Here is a 16,804-nt window from a genome sequence, read left to right on the forward strand (position 1 = left end):
GGTGCTCAAGGAGTATCTACTGCTCAGTCACCTTACAGCCTCACAACCAGGGCAGGGGGCCCAAAGCCCTAGGTAGGGGCCAAAAGCCTCATTGGAGGCCACTTGGCTGGGGATGTGGCCACAGTGAACCCACATCCAGACTCCTAGAGGGCTCAGTGTCAGTGGGAACCATGATTCTGCTCTATCAAGCTGGAATGGAACATAAGGCCACATCTTGGAAACAGTACGTGGATGCAGAACTGACCAGAAAGTGCAAATGAGGAATGGCATACTTGAACCCGCTATCTTGGACCGGGTGACCCTGAGCTGTCACTGAGACACAGACTCTGTCCTCCCATCGGTAGAGGACAAGAAGTCTCCCCACCTCCCAGGATATGTGGCGATGATTACATGAGGACGGTAAGGCCCTCCATGCCTCAGCTGCGGTCCCGTGTCCTCAATATGGCATTTGGAGACACCAAGGCTGGAGAGAGAGGACGAGTGGGAGCAAAGGAAAGGCAGTTGACTTTTCTTGGAGGAGGGATGATTGAGTAAGAGTTTCCTAGTTGATAAGGGAAGTCAAAAGAGAGGAGAGGATGGCTGTGTCTGGCACTGCCAGTAAAGGCAGGACAAGAGGAAATGGACTTTTAAGTCCATAGAAAGCACTTTCCTACTTGGTCCAACTAGAGCCCTGGAGTGTATGGGGCTATGGACTCATCCAAGTGCTTAAAACAACCCAAAGTTCCCTCCTCCCTCAAGTGCTTGGACAGGGCTACTGCCTCAAAGCAGGGCAGACGAGGACACCTCTTCAGGGTCCCCTTCTAGCTTTCAGAAACCCAGTGGTAGGAAAGTGCTCTAAGCCCTGGATAGGGAACAAGAATCAAGAGGCCGAGAGCTGGTGCTGACTTGGCTCCCGGCCAGCAGGTGACCACAGTCGAGTCACCACCTCCATGGACGTAGGGCAAAAATACATGGTTCAAACGTGGCCATCAGCATGAAGTTCTTACGTTCTCTAAAGAACCAGGGCACTGTGATTTGGGGAGATATTAGTAATACCCCCCAAAACCAGCTGCCGAGGAGAACAGAGCCTGTCGTGGCCCTTCTTTCTTCTGCGGAATTTAGCATGACTCGTAGTCACGCGGCGCTGGTGTGTCTACATGATGAATGCCTGTCCTGTGCAACCAGACTGTAAGCTCCATGAGGGCAAGGACCAGATCGGTCTTCTCTGCATGCGTCTCCCCAGCTGGCTCCCCAGCTCATGGAGCATGGCAGAAATTCTAGCCTTTGCTGAACTTCCTTAAAAGACCTGAGGGCCATCTGATGGGGTTGCTGAAAAGTATTTTAGTCTAAGAGGCATTAGTGCAAGATCAAAAGAGCCCACAGAGCCCTAAAGAGCATTCAGACACTCTCTATGACTCCACCCCTCTGTCCCTGTGGCATTAACTCAGTGACAATGTCCTGAAGTCAACCTCTACAGGGAGCAAATGACTCAATAGAAATCCCTCCTCCCTCCCCAAATCCCATGTGTGCTCACGGCTTTGCACTCCTTGGAGTAGATCACAAAACACACGGATCCCAAAATAAACTTGTCCTCCCTCACTTCCAAAATAGAGGGCTCCTGTGCGACCAGTAATTAAACATGGACTATACTGCCCTTAGCTCACTTGACTGCAGGAAAGTATTTGGATTTTCCTGCAATCATAACGGGGGGCACACAAAGCCAAGGAAGGAGCAGGGTTGTGGAGGACAGAAACTTAATTTTTAAGAACGCAGAATGTTGTCAAAATTGCCACATGATTTTAAGAAAGTGGATTAGAGTTCTTTTCTTGAATCTTGAAAGAAAGAGAAAAAAGAAAAGAAAAGAAAAGAAAAGAAAAGAAAAGAAAAGAAAAGAAAAGAAAAAGAAGAAAGAAAAGAAAGAAAGAAACTCGACCATGCTACAGTAATTGTACCCAGATGCTTTGATTATTTCTCGGGGCTGCTGTGCTCTCACAGTTACTGCAAGGATTTTAAATTCCTACAGAGAGCGGAGGCCTATGGTACAGATTTTGCACTGGGAGTGCATCCACCGACCTCCGCTCGAAGCTTGCGTGTGCAAAGGGCTTTCAGCTGTCAGGTAGCACAGTCTCCTGGGACCTTAAGGGAAGGGAAATTGTTTGCTGGCTCTTTTTTTTTTTCTCCCCAGCTTACTCTTATCTCTTATCTGGATGCCAGTGCTGTGGCCCCTGCCCCCTCCCCATACAGCAGGGCAAAGCTGCCATCCAGGCGTCACAACAGACCTGACCTTTGGGGCCTCCTTCTGGGTCTCCTCTCAAAACAATGCAACTTAAAAAAGTATTTGCTTCGAAAGCTGTGCGTTTAGGGCTTTCCACAAGCCCTCTGACCATGTACTCACCAAGTCACCGCCCAAAGGGCAGTTTGCTAAGGCAAGAGCAGGGGGAGCTCAGGGAGGGGCCTAGCACTGGGTGGCTGAGCCATTGCGGAGAGGCGGACTTCTACAAGTGTGTCTCAGCAAACTGCCTTCATCAGAGATTCCAGCCTCTAACTGGAGGCTACTGCTTCCAGCATATCTTTCCTATGGCATCATTTTCTTTGATAATTGAAGCCAAGCTTGATTCCAGTGGCTTCGCACAAAAACGGGCCTCATCAGCGAGTTCTTTCAGAGAACAGGAAGCACTTGGAGCCAGCAGAGGGCCATCTGCTAGGCCTGACTTATTTTTAAGGGAGGCCAGAGGAGAGGGTCCAATGGGAGACAGAGGAGACCCGGCTGGCACAGGATGGCCCCAGCACCAGGGCAGACGGGGAAGGACACAAGGGAGCACTCTGTGAGCCCAACACTGTGTCCTTCCCAAAATAAATGCTGGGCTGAGCTCCTAATCCCACAGCCCCTCTACACACACCTCAACACCGTGTGTGTGTGTGTGTGTGTGTGTGTGTGTGTGCGCGCGCGAGTGTCTGCGCAGTGGGGCTTTTACACGTGCTTCCACCAACCGGTCACTCTTGCTCAAAGTTATTTATAGAGACCATCAAAAGCCCAGGCAGCCCACTCAAGCACTCACAAACCAGAGTCCTTCCCTCCGAGAATAATTCCTGCTCTTCCGTTCCAACTATTTATATTAAACCTGACACCAAATCAGTGAGGACACAAACAAGTCATTAGAAAGGAGGCCTCCGCTGAGTGACCAAGGTAAACACAGGGCTTGGAAGACGAGCCAGCGCTCTTGGCACCCAGCTGCCAAGGCTGCTCCTCAACAGCGAAGGCAGGCGGACCCCTCAGCAGGGCTCGAGTTGTCGGTTTCATTCATGTCACTGGCTTCTGAAGCCCATCCCATCTGCCACGTACCTTGCTTGATGAGTGAGCCTACTGGAAGGGGAGGCGGGCTTGGAGGAGTTGGACAGGATCCCTACATCCCAAGAACTGGCTGAAAAGACAGACTTCAGGGGGGGTGGGGTTGGGGGTGGGGGCTACTCTCCAGCTTTACAGTGAATCTAGAAGCCCAGAGTCACTCTCTGAAAGCGGTATCCTAGCCTGGTCACCCTTTTCACAAATCCACTCCTTATCATGATTCAATGATTCGAATGCTAATGCTTTGCGAGAGTTGGGAACTTTTCCCTTTACAAAGGGCTTTCTGGTCTATTATCTTGATCACAAGAGCAATGTAGAACATGAACAGAAGGGATGGTGCCCTATCATTGTACAGGAGGACATCTGGGAACCCTCAGGTAGTGATGAGTGGACAGGGCTGGAAGCTGGGCCTTGGAATAATTTGGGACACCTCCCAATACGCTATAGGTACACCTGAAGAGCTTGCGTGTCAAAATGAAATGGGATAGGTCTTAAGTTATCTGTGATGATGCTCAGTTAAGACGTGTGGGCTTCAGGGAGTCCAGGTAAAACACTTCATTTCAACCCAACAGTGGGAGGGAACACACACAGAGCGTAGCAACTCCAGGGGCAGGTGAAAAGGTGTTAACTATAGATCAAACGTGCCCACAGCTCACAACCAGGAAGGCAAGCACTGGAAACACAAGGGATCTTTGGTCCCTGCTCCCAGGATCTCAAGAGCTTCACAAGAGTCATCTCTAGAAAGTTTAATCCTGGTAAAATCCCAGGGGAGGCCTTTGGAAGGAGGGGCACTCACAGGCTGGCTCTCTCCTGCCCACCCACAAAGGGGAGGGGTCGCAGCAGGGTCCTGCCTGGGAGCACTTTCTTCCGGGTGCCATCCCAAACCACACACAAACCACACCTGGTGCTGTTAACAGAAGGGACGCTCAGGTCCTGATGCTGGGAAGACACAGAAGCTCCACTGTCGGAAAGCCCCTGGAGAAGCAGCCTTACCACAGGACTTAAGTAGTCTCCGCTACAGCTGCCAAAACCGGAGAGCAAGGAGACCAGCACAGATTTACCAGAATGTGCATCTAATGCACCGGGGCGGTAGCAGCAGGTGCCGCCGGGTGACTGCCCAGGCACAGAGGCCCGATCTAGTATCTTCCCCAGAACAATCTGAAACCATCAGCTTAAAGATGCTGAAACAACTCCTTTCACGTGATCCTATGCTTCCTCTCAAAAGCCAATCCAGTTCCACTTAGGTGTAGACCAGATGTCTGAGATCGGGTAAAGCAGCTCCGGGGGCTGCAGGAGCGCCCTCTGGTGGTCAGAGCCTAAGCTCTTCGCTCCCAGTGAAAAAGTCCACTCTCTCCGCCACCTCTCAATCACCTTCAATCACCCCTCGATCAGGCTCAGACCCGACTCCCCTGCCCCTCTAGCTACTGCCGGACACTGGACACCCTACCCTACAGGGAGACGGCAATCTCCACAGAGGCAGCCATCAGAGTGCATCCCCGGTCCCAAACACGCGAAGGAAAACACAGGAGGGGCAGCAAGCTAAGCCATGCAGACAGCAATCAAGTGCCCCCCTCTCCACTGCATGCCAACAACAAGGATCTAGAAAAGAGAGCTTCATTTTGGGTATCTGGAAGGGGAGGGAGGGAGAGACACTGAAAAACTCATTCTAGCAGGAGGTCTGAAATTGCTGCCAAAGGTCAAGAATCTTAAGGCTTGGCCATTCCGTAAAGGGCTGTTGATCTTTGAAGCCTCAAAAAGGGAAAGTACTCCAGGGCCCCGTCCCCTCTGTACACGACTCTTCTCCGCCAGCACTAAGCCGCACAACCGTCCATGGAGGTCTGACCCCGGGCTGCAAGCATTTAAAACCTAGATTAATATACCAGCAGAGCCTAAAGCTCAGAGGTCCTATATTCAGGAAAGTCACAGGACCTCCCCCAGTTAGGAGGGTTCCGTGCCGGGTAAATACGGAATTCTACAAAGAGAACCACCACCTCAGCGGTTAGGCCAATTGCTGCCTCTTATCTTAACAGAGGAGTTCAAAAGATCCCACTTACCCCCACGTCCAATGGGTGCGCACGATATTCCTGCCTCCACAACCCAGCTGCCTCCCCAGCCACATTAATTCCTCTCTCCTGATTAGTGGTGAATGACCCCTCCAAAACCGGTGCTTAGTGTATTCGGTGACTCAGAGGCATCAAAAGCTGCTATCCTTCCTCTCTCTCTCTCTCTCTCTCTCTCTCTCTCAGCCTTCTAAGACTGGTCCAGGCTAATAAGTAACCCGCATTAATGAATACTGCTTGCCACTGTTTGAAGTGAGTCCTGGAAGACTGCAGGTTTAGATTTAGCTGTGTCTGCAGCACTTCTCCCCACTTTAAACAACGACAAGCCAAGATCAAAGGCTCCGTGGCCAGCGGTCCTAGCTCTCAACAGACCTTTGTCAGCCTCTGCAGCACATCCATCCCACCATCTGCCCCCCCACTTAACTCGAAACATCTGCCGAGTCCACCCAGCCCTACCGCCCCCCCCGCCCCGCCACCCGACCCCCTCCCCAGGCGGCCCAAGTCTTACCTGTATCCATTTTCGACAGTCTCCGTGGACCTCACATTCGCCGTCGCCCTCAGGGTTTTGCTGGACAGGCCAACCACGGTGGGTGACAGTTTGCACTTAAAGTCCGCACAAGCCCACTCCTCTTCCTCATTCAAGGTGGGGAGATAGCCACACACGACCTTGAGGCTGCCCAGTCCCCCGTTACTCATGTAAGCTGTGTTTTCTCCCCCACTCCTCACATATTCGAGGTATATATCAGAAGTCAAAAACATCTGGTAGGCATTTTCTTCCATCACCGACTGGATCTCAGTCTGTGCCTGGTCAAACATGATGGAATCAATCTGCTGCTTCTTGATGCCATCTCTTATGTAGGTTTTGGTGGCAGGCTTCAGCTGCTTGGAGACAATGCTGTTGTTCTCGATGTACCTTTTGTAGATCGCTTTGGCTACTCGTAAAGTTTTGGTATCCTTCAGGTTCATCTGCCTGAATCCGTTGCAGGCAAACCAGAAGTCTAAGGTATCCACGCATTTGTCCCTCTCCAGGAAAGTGCGGAAGAGATAAGCACCATCTTGATCGCCCAACAAGGAGTGCAAGGACTTGGTCCACCGGGTCAGAGGGGAGTCCGGGGACGCCCGCCCCTCGGGCTCCCCCAACCCATCCTCATTGCGCCTGGCGTTGGAGGACACGGGCATGGGTTTGGTGACCTGGCCCTTTCCTAGCCCGGGCTGGCACGGCGGGGTCTCCCCTTCCTCCCCCGGAACCGGGGGTCGGGGGGCATCCTCGTGGAAGCTGCTGCTGGGGTCTGGGAGGCGAGTCACCAACACAGCACTGCTCATGGTGAGGGAGTTCTTCGCGACGGAGTTTGTTTGTTCCCTTCCCCCAGTTCCTCTCAGCAATCAGCGTGGTCTCTCTTTCTCTCTCAAGTCAGCAGGGGCTCATCTGAGCCTCCTTTCTGGAAAGAAAAGGAAGGGGGGAGGTAGGGAGAGAGAAAGGGGTATTGATCTAATCAAAACCAGATCTACCCAACATCAAAGCAAGAAAGTAAACAGGCTTTTCAACTCCTCAAATTCAAATCAAGCAACCCAGCTATCTGCGAGGTGCTCATCTAAAGTATCAGACGCTGCTTTTTCAAAGGCGAAATCTGAGCTCCCTGCACAATTGGGGGGGGGGAGGGGCGGGGAAGGTGAGCGGGGAGCGCGGAGGGTGGGAGGTGGGGGCGGAGGGGCTTGGTCTGGAAGGTGTAAGACTGAACCTTCCAAAGCCCGGTCGGCCGGGGCGCACGCAGGGCAGCCTGGGCTCGGCCCCGCTCCCCTCCGCTCCCCTCCCCTCCCCCACGACAGCATCAGCTCCAAAGACGCGCACCCGGGGCCGCCGGGCGCTGTGCAGGTGAAACCAATTTCGGCAAATTTCCCCACTCGGCTCTCGGCACAGATAACTCGAGCTCCAAACGTGCCCTTCCCGGCATCTGGTTCCCATTCCCCCCACCCGCCCTCTCCCTCGGCGCTCCCCCTTCCCTCTCCCTAAAAATTCAGGAGAGCCGCGGCCGAGCGCGGCGCCCGCCCAGCGAGGGGCGGGATGGGATCCCGGCGGGCGCCCCCCTCCGCCCAGATGTGAACGTCCGCGGCGCCCCCGCCCCCCGCCCCCCGCCGAGGATCCGGCTCGGTCTACACCGCGGCGGCCCCCGGCCCCCGGCCCCAGAAACCCACCCGCTCAGACCAGACTTTGATCTTCAAACTTTGCGAGGGAGGCTGAGCAGCCTCGGGACCCGCCGCCCCCGCCCCCGCCCCCGGCTCACCTCCCGGGCCGCAAGCCCTGCGGAACCGGGTCGGAAACCGCCTCACGCTACCACTGCCTGTGCCAAGAATCCCAAACTCTGCTGACCTCGACCCCGTCTTTTCTCCAAAAGAGAAAAAGTCCTGTCTAGCCAACAAGCAGGGCGCTCTCCCCAGCACGGGAAGGAGCCGGCCCGGCGGGCAGGGGCGCGGGGCGCGGGCAGGGGCGCGGGCGCGGGCGCGGGGGGAAGGCGGGGCGGCCCCGTTACCTGCAAGACGAAGGCGGCCGAGGCCCGGCTCTCATCTCCGCCGAGCGCCCGGCCCGCCCCCCGGCCCGAATCCAACCGAACGCGCCCGGGGCCCCGGGGCGGGGGCCTCTGGGGAGCCGCACCCCGACCCGGCCGGTCCCCCGCGCCGCCGCTCCAGAGGCGCCGCAGCAAAGGCGCGGAAAGCGGCCGCCGGGTCCAGCAATGGCGACGCGCGGAGTCCCTGCCTCTCGGCACAGGGGCCGGGGCCGGGGCCGGGGCCGGGGCCGGGGCCGGGGCGCGGGCCCGGCGGGGAGGAGGACGCGGGCGGCGCGGGCGCCCCGGGCTCGGGCCGCTCCTGCGCGCAGACTGAGCCTGGCCCGGCGCTCGGGGCCCCTAAGCGCGGCCGGGCGGCCGGGAGGGGCGGGGGAGGAGGGGGCGGGGAGGGGGCGAGGGGCGGGGGGCGGGAGGAGGAGGGGGCGGGGGAGAGGCGGGGGAGAGGCGGGAGGGCGCGCGGGGGGCGCCGCCGCCCTTTCATCCCACCTTCCGCGGCTCTCCCCGCACTCGCGCCCCGGCTCGCGTCCGTGAGGACCGCAGCGTCGCGGCCCCGGGGGGCGGGGGCGGGGGGCGCGGGGCGGGGAGGGGGGCGAGACCTGCCCCCGCCGCCCCCGCCGCCCCCGCCGCCGCCGCCCGCAGAAGTCTCTCCGCCCGGGCCCCGCCGCCCCGCTGCGGAGGGGGGCCCCGGGCTCCGGGCGCGCGGGGCGGCCGGGCCAAGCCCCCCGGAGCGCCGGGCGCCGCGCCCGCCCGGAGCGCGCCCCGAAATAGCCGGGCCGCCGACTTCAAAGGCCGCCGGCACTTCAAAGCGCGCGGGCCGCCCGGCCGCCGCGGCCTCGGCACTCACCAGGCTTCGGCGCGCGCGCTCCGCGGCGAGACCTCGCAGGCGCCCCGGGCAGGGCCCCGGCCCCGGCCCCCGGCTCGGCTGGCGGCGGCAGCCCCGGGCCCCCCCGGGCCGGTCGCGGCGTCGGGGAGCATCGGGAGGCGCGCGGCGGGGGAGGGCGGCGCGGGGAGACGACGACCCCGGGGCTGGAGCGGGAGGCTCCGGGAGGGCGGGCGGCGCGCTCCGCCGCCCCTTTTATGCAAAAGACCCGAGCGGGCCCCCGCCCCGCCGCGCCGCCCCCGGCCCCTGCGGCCCCCGCCCGGCCCGGCTCCCGACGCGGGTCCTGTTTCCAGCAGGCGCTCCGCGCACCAAATGTCCTCCGGGCGCTTCCAACAAAAACTGCGCCGCGGATTTAACTGTGCACTTCAAAGGCGCGAGCCGAGCGCACGGTCCTGAAAGGGAGGTACGCGCCGGCCGCGCCCCGGGCCGCCCCCCGCGCCCCCGCGCCCCTCCCCGGGCCGCCGGCTCGCCGCGCCCCGCCCGGCCCGCCCGGACCCCCGCCCGCCCCCGGCGCCCGCGACGCGGCCCGCGCGACCTCGGCCCCGGCCCCGGCCCCGGCCCCGGCCCCGGCCCCGGCCCGGGGGGCGCTTTCTTTGAAGCGGCTCGTTGGGGGCCGCGCCCGCACCCCACCTTCTACTGCAGGGCTCTCGGCGGGGGAGACGGGCGCCTGGGACGCCGGGCGGCCCCCGGGGCCATGGCTGCGAGCGGCTATTTTTATTTCCCGGCGCTCGGGCTGTTACCGAGTTGCCAGGACCTTATCAAAGCGCGGCCGGCTCCAGCCGACTCCCCCGGGCCGGCCCGGCAGCCAGTGATCCCGCCGCGCCAATCACAGCCGCGCTCGGCCGGCCCGCGCCGCCCGCCTTAAAGGGACAGCGCCCCGCGCCCGCCCGGCCCGGCCCGCCCCCGCCGCGCGCCCGGCCCCGGCCTTAACCCTTCCCGCGTCCTCCGCCGCCCCCTGCCAGGCCCCCGCCGCCCCCGGGGGCGCTCCCAGCCGGAGTTCCAACTCGGTCTTTCAAGTTCTCCGGCCTCTCTGCCCCGGCTCCCGCCCCCCGCGCCCCCCACCCCGCTGCCTGCCCTCGCCCTCCCCAGCTCTGCAAAGCAACAGTTTATCGTAGCGTTCTGGCCACCGCCAGAACTGCAAGCAAGCAGATTTCTTTTCTTTCTTTCTTTTTTTTTTTTTTTTTAATTCTTTCTTTCTATCATCAAACACTTTTGCACCTCTAGTCAAGTTTCCCTGGGATTTGGGGCTCTTAGGAAGGGAGCTCCAGGCCTGGGACCCACCGGCCGAGTGTCAGAGGGCGAAGACCGTCCTGCACGCAGAAGGCATGTGTGTGCCCTTGCGCGCGTGCATCTAAGTGTGGGTTAGGACCACGGGGCGTTTGTGGACGTGTGAAGACCGGGGTGTGAATCTGCCAGCACAGGCCTGAGCACTGCAGATGGGCTCTGACACCTCGTTAGGGAGCCTGCCTCAGTTCCCTGAAGATTTAACTACACATTCCCAACCTGGCCACCAGACCCCTTTCTGTGCCCGTAGAGAACATCTGTAACAACTGCATTCCCAACACGCTATTGCAAGCATCCCCCATCCTCCCATATGTTACATATTAAACAGACATGGAATGTCTTTTTTCTCCTTGATCCGCGGTTTTAATGTATTGAAAACTCTTCACCCACCCTCTCCTTTGAATGTCGCCTCCCCACATGCCGCCAGTCATGTTTATGAAGCACAACCTTCTCTTCTCACTTAACGTAACAAGCAAATGTGCCACAAGCCTAGAACATCTCTTGCCACGACATGGCCCCTCATATGATACGCTATCAACGTTTCCTCCTCCTGAGAAACTTAAAGGTGTCAGTCAGATTGTTTCCATAAGCAAAAAAAAGCTTTCCGAAAGCTTGGGGTCTCCAGCTCTACTCACTTTTTCTTTATTTACTTGCTTGTTGAACTTAATGGATGACGACGCTTTTCAATGCAGAGGTGCCTCTAAGCCTCTCATTAGGCCTTCAGGACGTTGAAACATGCAAAAGATGTGTCTATTTAGGTTTCCGTAGGAAAAAGAGAAGGAAGTCACAGCACCCAGGATCTACTGGGAAAGGGCAAGCAGCAGGGGCTGTGCTCTACAGGGGCTGTGTTCCCAACCCCCCCCCCCCCCACACACACACACACTCTTTAGGGCTGTGACAAGGGACTGTAATCCTTTGCAGCTCAGGCTGCCTCACCTGAATGGTGAGGTGGGTGGCATCTCACTTCCCAATACCTGCCTGCCTGTGTCCATGTTCTTCCACTCCAGGTTCACCTCCCCAGGCAGCCTGGCTGGCAGCAAGCCCACAGTCCAGGCTATGAAATATGGACACCTCGGGGCAAACTGGGAGGGCCGGTGCTAAGAGTGTGGCAGGATGACTCATCTTTGCCTTGGGACAACTGCTGGGTGTGAGGAAACTGGAAGCCAGTCCACTTCAGGTCGGCTCCATCTAAGAGCCTGGCCTTCCGGAATGCTGGTATGTGGGACCCATGGCCAAGGACACACCCACCCCCTTCTGCGACCCCATGAGAGCCCAGAGCAAAGCTGTCCCTGTGGTTCCAGGGAGGCTTTAGGCCACAGAGGGTGTTATTACAGGAACAGAAGTGTATACTGAGGGGAATAAATTGCCACAGAAGTGTCTACAATACAAACAACAGCAGCGTGCATGTGTGTGTGCGTGCACACATGTGTACATACACACACACACACACAATGTGGGGGAGGGGAGATGGAAAAATTAAAACATCCAAATCATAATAAACAATGATCAGAAAGAGGAGACTTTAAAAAAGGAAGTGGAAACTTGGTCTTCATGGGTGGTTTCCTTCACTGCCCCCCAGCCAGCCCGAATCATCGCAGGCTTGGCTTTAACCAAAGACTCTCTTTCTGCTCCCTCATGATCCCAGGACTCCAGCAGCAGGAAGGAGGAAAGGGTGACGGGGACACAGACATGGGGCCTACTTTGGTTTAGATCTTCTCATTAATGACCCCCCTGTGAACCTGATTTCCAGAACAGGTGCTTGGTCACCTTGGGCCAATGGCTCCCCCTCCAACCCACCCCTGCCCTTTCCCCTTCCCCCTGGACTTCGGATCTGGTGGTACAGTTCCCATCCAGCAGGAGGCGGGGCCAAGTGCTGAGAAGCCAGGAGCCCTCTCAAGCCTCCAGGTCTTTGACTACTTGTTGATAATATTTCTGGAAGAGAATCCAAAGTCCTCTGCTTATACCCAGCCCCTTTCTCAAGATAGCACAGTTTTCCATTTTTCCCTTCTCCCTGGCAGCAGTGATATCATGTGACTTGTTGTAATCCTGCACGGTTGCCTGGAAACTGGGAAGCAAGGTGATGGATTTCTGCACATGCTCACTCTCCCCCCTCCTTTAAAGAAAAAACCCTACAGAGGATAAACAGCCTACTTTGCCTAAGTGCAGACAAGTTTAATAAAGCAGAGAGTATAATTCTTTTCTGGAATTACGCATCAGGTTGAAATCCTAGAATCCCTGACAACGAAGACTCGGGATTCCCTGAGAAGCATCTGGCCAGATCTCCAAACTTTTATCAGCATCCCCCACCCCCAGAACCCCTCTGGAGTGGAAATCAGACCAGCTGTGACTTAAAAGAAGTTGAGACCCAGGACGTGGTTTTCTAAGATTCTGTGACTTTGTCTTTTCTTTCTTTGGAAAAGTGCCACCTCAGACAATGTACCTTTGTTTAAGGAGGGAGGTGGAGAGACACACAGGTAACCTTTCCTAAGACTAAAGGTCACCCAGTTGCTCTGATCCCCTTGTGTCCACCTGTAGAAGGGAGGAAACAGCCCTCAGAATCCTGTTGTGAGGCTAAGTAATATGGCAAATGTCCAGCAAGATCCCTGACACACAGTAGGCGCTCCAACCCGTTCCCTCAATAGTCTGTTGACCCATTCTGGGAAGATATCCTCCAAGTCCAAAGCACAGTTGCCCTCCTGCTGGGAGACGTGGGGAGGAGGGGAGCCTGGAGGCTGCAGGAAAGGGGTCATCCTACAGAGGTGAGCCAGCCCTGCCATCCTCCCTGCAGAGAGGAGCAGGCTGGAGGGGAAGGGACTGTGCCTTTGACCATCTCCCAAAAAGCAGTCCTCTCCTGTACCCAAAAAGACACATCCACATTTTCTAGCCAGGGGACTCTAAAGTGTTCTCTGCTCCAATCCGCCTTTTAAAAGATGGGGGGCTTAAGCTAGGAGGTGAGGAGATGTCACAAAATCACTCCGTCCAAGCTGAGCTAGAACCTCCGAAGGGTTCCAACTCCTGGTCCATCCTCTTTTCCTCCTCCGGGTAAGGAGACCCAGGGTAGGGCTGCCTAAGAGGGGGGCCTGGGCTCCTCAAATCCCCGACTTCCACTGCGGAACTAGTAAACACGATTGAGGGATGCTTTCCTATTAGAATCACCCAGGGCTTCAGCCTGAAGTTCCACGGAAACACACTTTCGTCCACCCCTGATCAGGGACCGCCTTGACCTTGGAACTGGGCTGGCCGCAAGTCTTTCTCGGTGGCAGGCGTTTCCATGGGCATCTCAGTGGGGCTGGTGCGCCCAAGTGGGGAGCCACTTTCACAGAGCACGAGAAGAGGAAGAGAAGAGGAAAAAGCCGGCTCTACTTCCACCAGCCCTCCTTCCCCCCCCCTCCAGCCATCCCCCCTTAGCAGAGGGAGGACTGGAATGTCAGGTGGAAATTTCGAAGCCACAAGAGAAAAGGGGAGGTTTCTCTAAAAAAGCCTATTCGTAGACGTGTTGGGGAAACTTATTTGTTAATCACATGAATGATAACACGTCATCTAAGTGTTAAATTTAAAACAGAGCTAATAGTGTAGAACTTCCTAATCTGATTTCCTTTCAAGCGCTTTTAATATTTGTTATAAATGGAGCTACAGACGGCCGGGCCTTTGGCGTGTTGCCATTCATCATCTCGGAGCTTGGCTTTTGAGAGCGGGCCCGAGCTTGTAGCCAGAAGAGACCACCGATTTTAAAACAAATCCAGAAAGAGGTCCCGACTTTTGGCATTTGCCTCTCGGTGGTGTCAGGCAGACGGGCTCGTGGAAAAGGTTGTTCTCGGGAAAAGGGGGTGGGGGGGGGAGAAGTAGGAGAACCGCTGGAGTAGCCCGCCCGGCCCGGCGGCAACACGTGAATCTTTGCTAATAAATAGGTCTGCGCTGCCAAGCTCTCTCCATAGACACTGTTTTCCGCTCCTGATGTTTCATCCGGCTCCTTTGAAACAGCTTCTGGAAAGTGAGGTTTTGCCAAGCTTGGAATGGATTCCTTTCTTCGTTCACGTCAGTTTCTCCGTTTGCTGGGAGCCTTCCCACAAGCTGATCGAGTGCTTTCTTGGCCTTTGGGGGGGGTGGGGAGTGGCCAGGATGCCAGGTGGAGTCGCAGGCTGCTCCAGAACACCTGGAGAGGTTCTGGATATCACCTCCCCGTGAAAGAACCTTCTTCACTCCATCAAGTCCTCAACATGCTGCTTTATTATGTAACCGGGTGCCGGAGGCCCCGCCGGCTTCAGAGCGCTCAGATGGCATGGGGGCAGACGTCTTTCAAGAGGAGTCTACACCTGCTGTCTACACGTCCTCCTCTCCCATCGTCTCCTCAACCCATGATAGTCTTGCCCCCTCGAAAATCATTTTCAGCAGGATAAGAGCCGTCCTAATTAGTAGATCCCGCGGGGCCACTGTGCTCGGGCCCTGGCTTGACTTACTGCAGCCTTCTCCTCTCTGCAGTTCAGGTGTCTCTCTTACCTGACAGGACTTTCTTACCCTGGACACCTCCATCTCCTGCTGCTCTGCAGGCCACCCCTCTGCAGGCTGCTCTTCCTCTGGATTCCTTCCCCCCCCGCCCAAAATGTCTTCTGGGTGATCTCCTCCCCCATCCATAGGTCCAAGCCCCATCTCTAAAAACAGGGGCCTCCCAGACACTACCTCCCTCATCATCTTCACCTTGGATGGGGGCAGGCATAGGTGTCTCGAATTTTGCATCTTCATACAGAACCTACTCTGTCCCTGATGAAACCAGCCATCCTCCTGGTGGGTAGTGACATCACCAGCCCCAGTGCCTCCGTTAGAAACCTGGACCATCTGGATCCTTCTTCTCCCTCATCCATCTCTGTTCAGTCACCCAGATCTGTTGAATCTGCCTCCTGAAAATCTCTTAAATACCACCTTTCCCCCATATCCACAACCACTGACCACGGCTCCAGCTCTCGTCATTTCTTGCCAAAAACAGCAAAACATTCTGTTCTCTCAGCCTGCAGTAGAGGCCCCTGCCCCTGGGCCCCCCAACATGTTGCTGCCATAGAAAGCATTCTGCATTCCCAAATCGACCGTATCGTTCCCGGCTTCAAATCCTCTCTTGCCCACATCTACCCTCCAGGACAAGGCCCGAAGCCTGTTGTGCGGTGCCCGAGGTGGTTGGTCCTGTCCCATCTCCAGCTCTACTTCCTGCTGGCTCCCCATGCCCCTGCCAAGGGCAATCCCTCATGGTGGCTCCTTCTACTCTGTGCCTTTGTGCTTGAGATCCCCTCAGCCCTCAGGCCACCCTCTTCGGCTTCTTCACTTCACCCCTGCCTTATCAGCCCCAGACTGGGAGATGCTCCTCTCCTCCATGGTGCCATGGCACCTGGGCCTCACCTCTAGCAAAACACCACAGCTGATCTACTTCTCTGTCTCACCCACTCAACCATGGACTCTGAAGAAGCGGTCATGTTTTTTGATACCTGCATCCTCAGCCGAGTCCATGGCTGAACCACGTTATGGTCACGGGTGATATGTGAAACGCTGGCCAACTGGTATCAGATAGGCATGGGCAACCAGCACAGATGCCAGCCGGCGTCCTGTGGCTGGGTCACAGAATCCTCCCCCCAGAGTCAAGCCTTTAGCTGCTGTGTCATGGGGAGTCGTGATTGGCATCCTCAAAGTGGACCTGGGTGAGCCGTGTCCTGGCACTCCGCCCCTTGTCATTCCTTCCCTTTGGGGCTTACTGGCTCTCTTCTAATGAACAAAACATGGCAGACAGGACAGGATATCCCTCCCTGAGATCGGATTATAAAAAACATGGTGACCTCTATCTTAGGTGCTTTCTTACGATGGTGAGGCAGCCCTATGGAGGGGAGAGGCCCATGTGGCAAGGGACAAAGCCTGCCACCAACCAACCGAGTGACCTTGGAAGTTGATTCCTACCCATCCAAGCCTTGAGAGGTATGTAGGACTAGGGGATGCTCCCCTGCAACTGTGTGGACCACCGTGAGCCAGAGGCACAGCTAAGCCATGCCCAGATTCTGGACCCACTGGTTAAAAGGCATCCTTCTGGAAGGTGGTGCAAAACCAGACTTGATGGTGAGACGTTTGCTCTGTGGGCTACCATCGATAACGCTGAGGACCAAGTTGCCATACGTAAGGGTCACTCCAGGAAACTTTTCCACACTTACGTACAACAGCGGATTGAGGGGGAATGGCGACAAGCATACACTGGCAATAATTATAACGTGATTGAAGTTCTTCCAAGGTTACTGGATGTTTCTGTAAAAACATATCAGATTTCTCCAAATAGGTTATGAAACGCAAAACCAAAATCGTTTTAAGATTTTACTGAGTTACAGGCTGGTGACATTTGATCACACTCAAAAACAATATTTACTTTGCTTCCACCTTTCCCCAAGTTATTGGGGACTTTTTCTCCTAATGGAGAGACAGAAGTTACTCATCTAGAAGGTCAATACGAATATTATTTGTTAGTGATTGGTTCAGATTTGGAAGAAGGAAGCCAACCTTCCTCTTGGAGCGGTAGGCAACCTGGGAGGAAAGTTGCTAAGGAGAATATCTTTGGGATTAAAATGTGATGCCCAAAGAAGCAGGGGCTGGGGCTCATTCTTTGAATGATATTTGTAAAAAAAAGAAAGAAAAAAAATCTTCAGAATGCCTATCATGGAACTTAGATACA

The 16,804-nt window shown here is 56.3% G+C and overlaps 1 protein-coding gene across 2 annotated transcripts in view; it reads right to left on the reverse strand.

Moving 5' to 3' along the window:
* The window catches only part of AXIN2 (axin 2), a 31,147-nt gene extending 21,566 nt beyond the window's left edge, over positions 1 to 9,581 (reverse strand). Inside the window, exons 1-2 of one of the 2 annotated variants that reach the window (XM_072746770.1) lie at positions 9,457 to 9,581; positions 5,894 to 6,824 (exon numbers count right to left, since the gene is read on the reverse strand). In XM_072746770.1, coding sequence (XP_072602871.1) covers positions 5,894 to 6,708 — 815 coding nt within the window. In that variant the 5' untranslated portion in view covers positions 6,709 to 6,824; positions 9,457 to 9,581. Of the gene's footprint in view, positions 1 to 5,893; positions 6,825 to 9,456 lie in introns of those variants that run through there. The other variant, XM_025999631.2, reaches the window with a different exon arrangement.
* Positions 9,582 to 16,804: the final 7,223 nt, after the last annotated feature.

Source organism: Vulpes vulpes, chromosome 2 (genome assembly GCF_048418805.1).
Source record: "Vulpes vulpes isolate BD-2025 chromosome 2, VulVul3, whole genome shotgun sequence".
Taxonomy (NCBI): Eukaryota; Metazoa; Chordata; class Mammalia; order Carnivora; family Canidae; genus Vulpes; species Vulpes vulpes.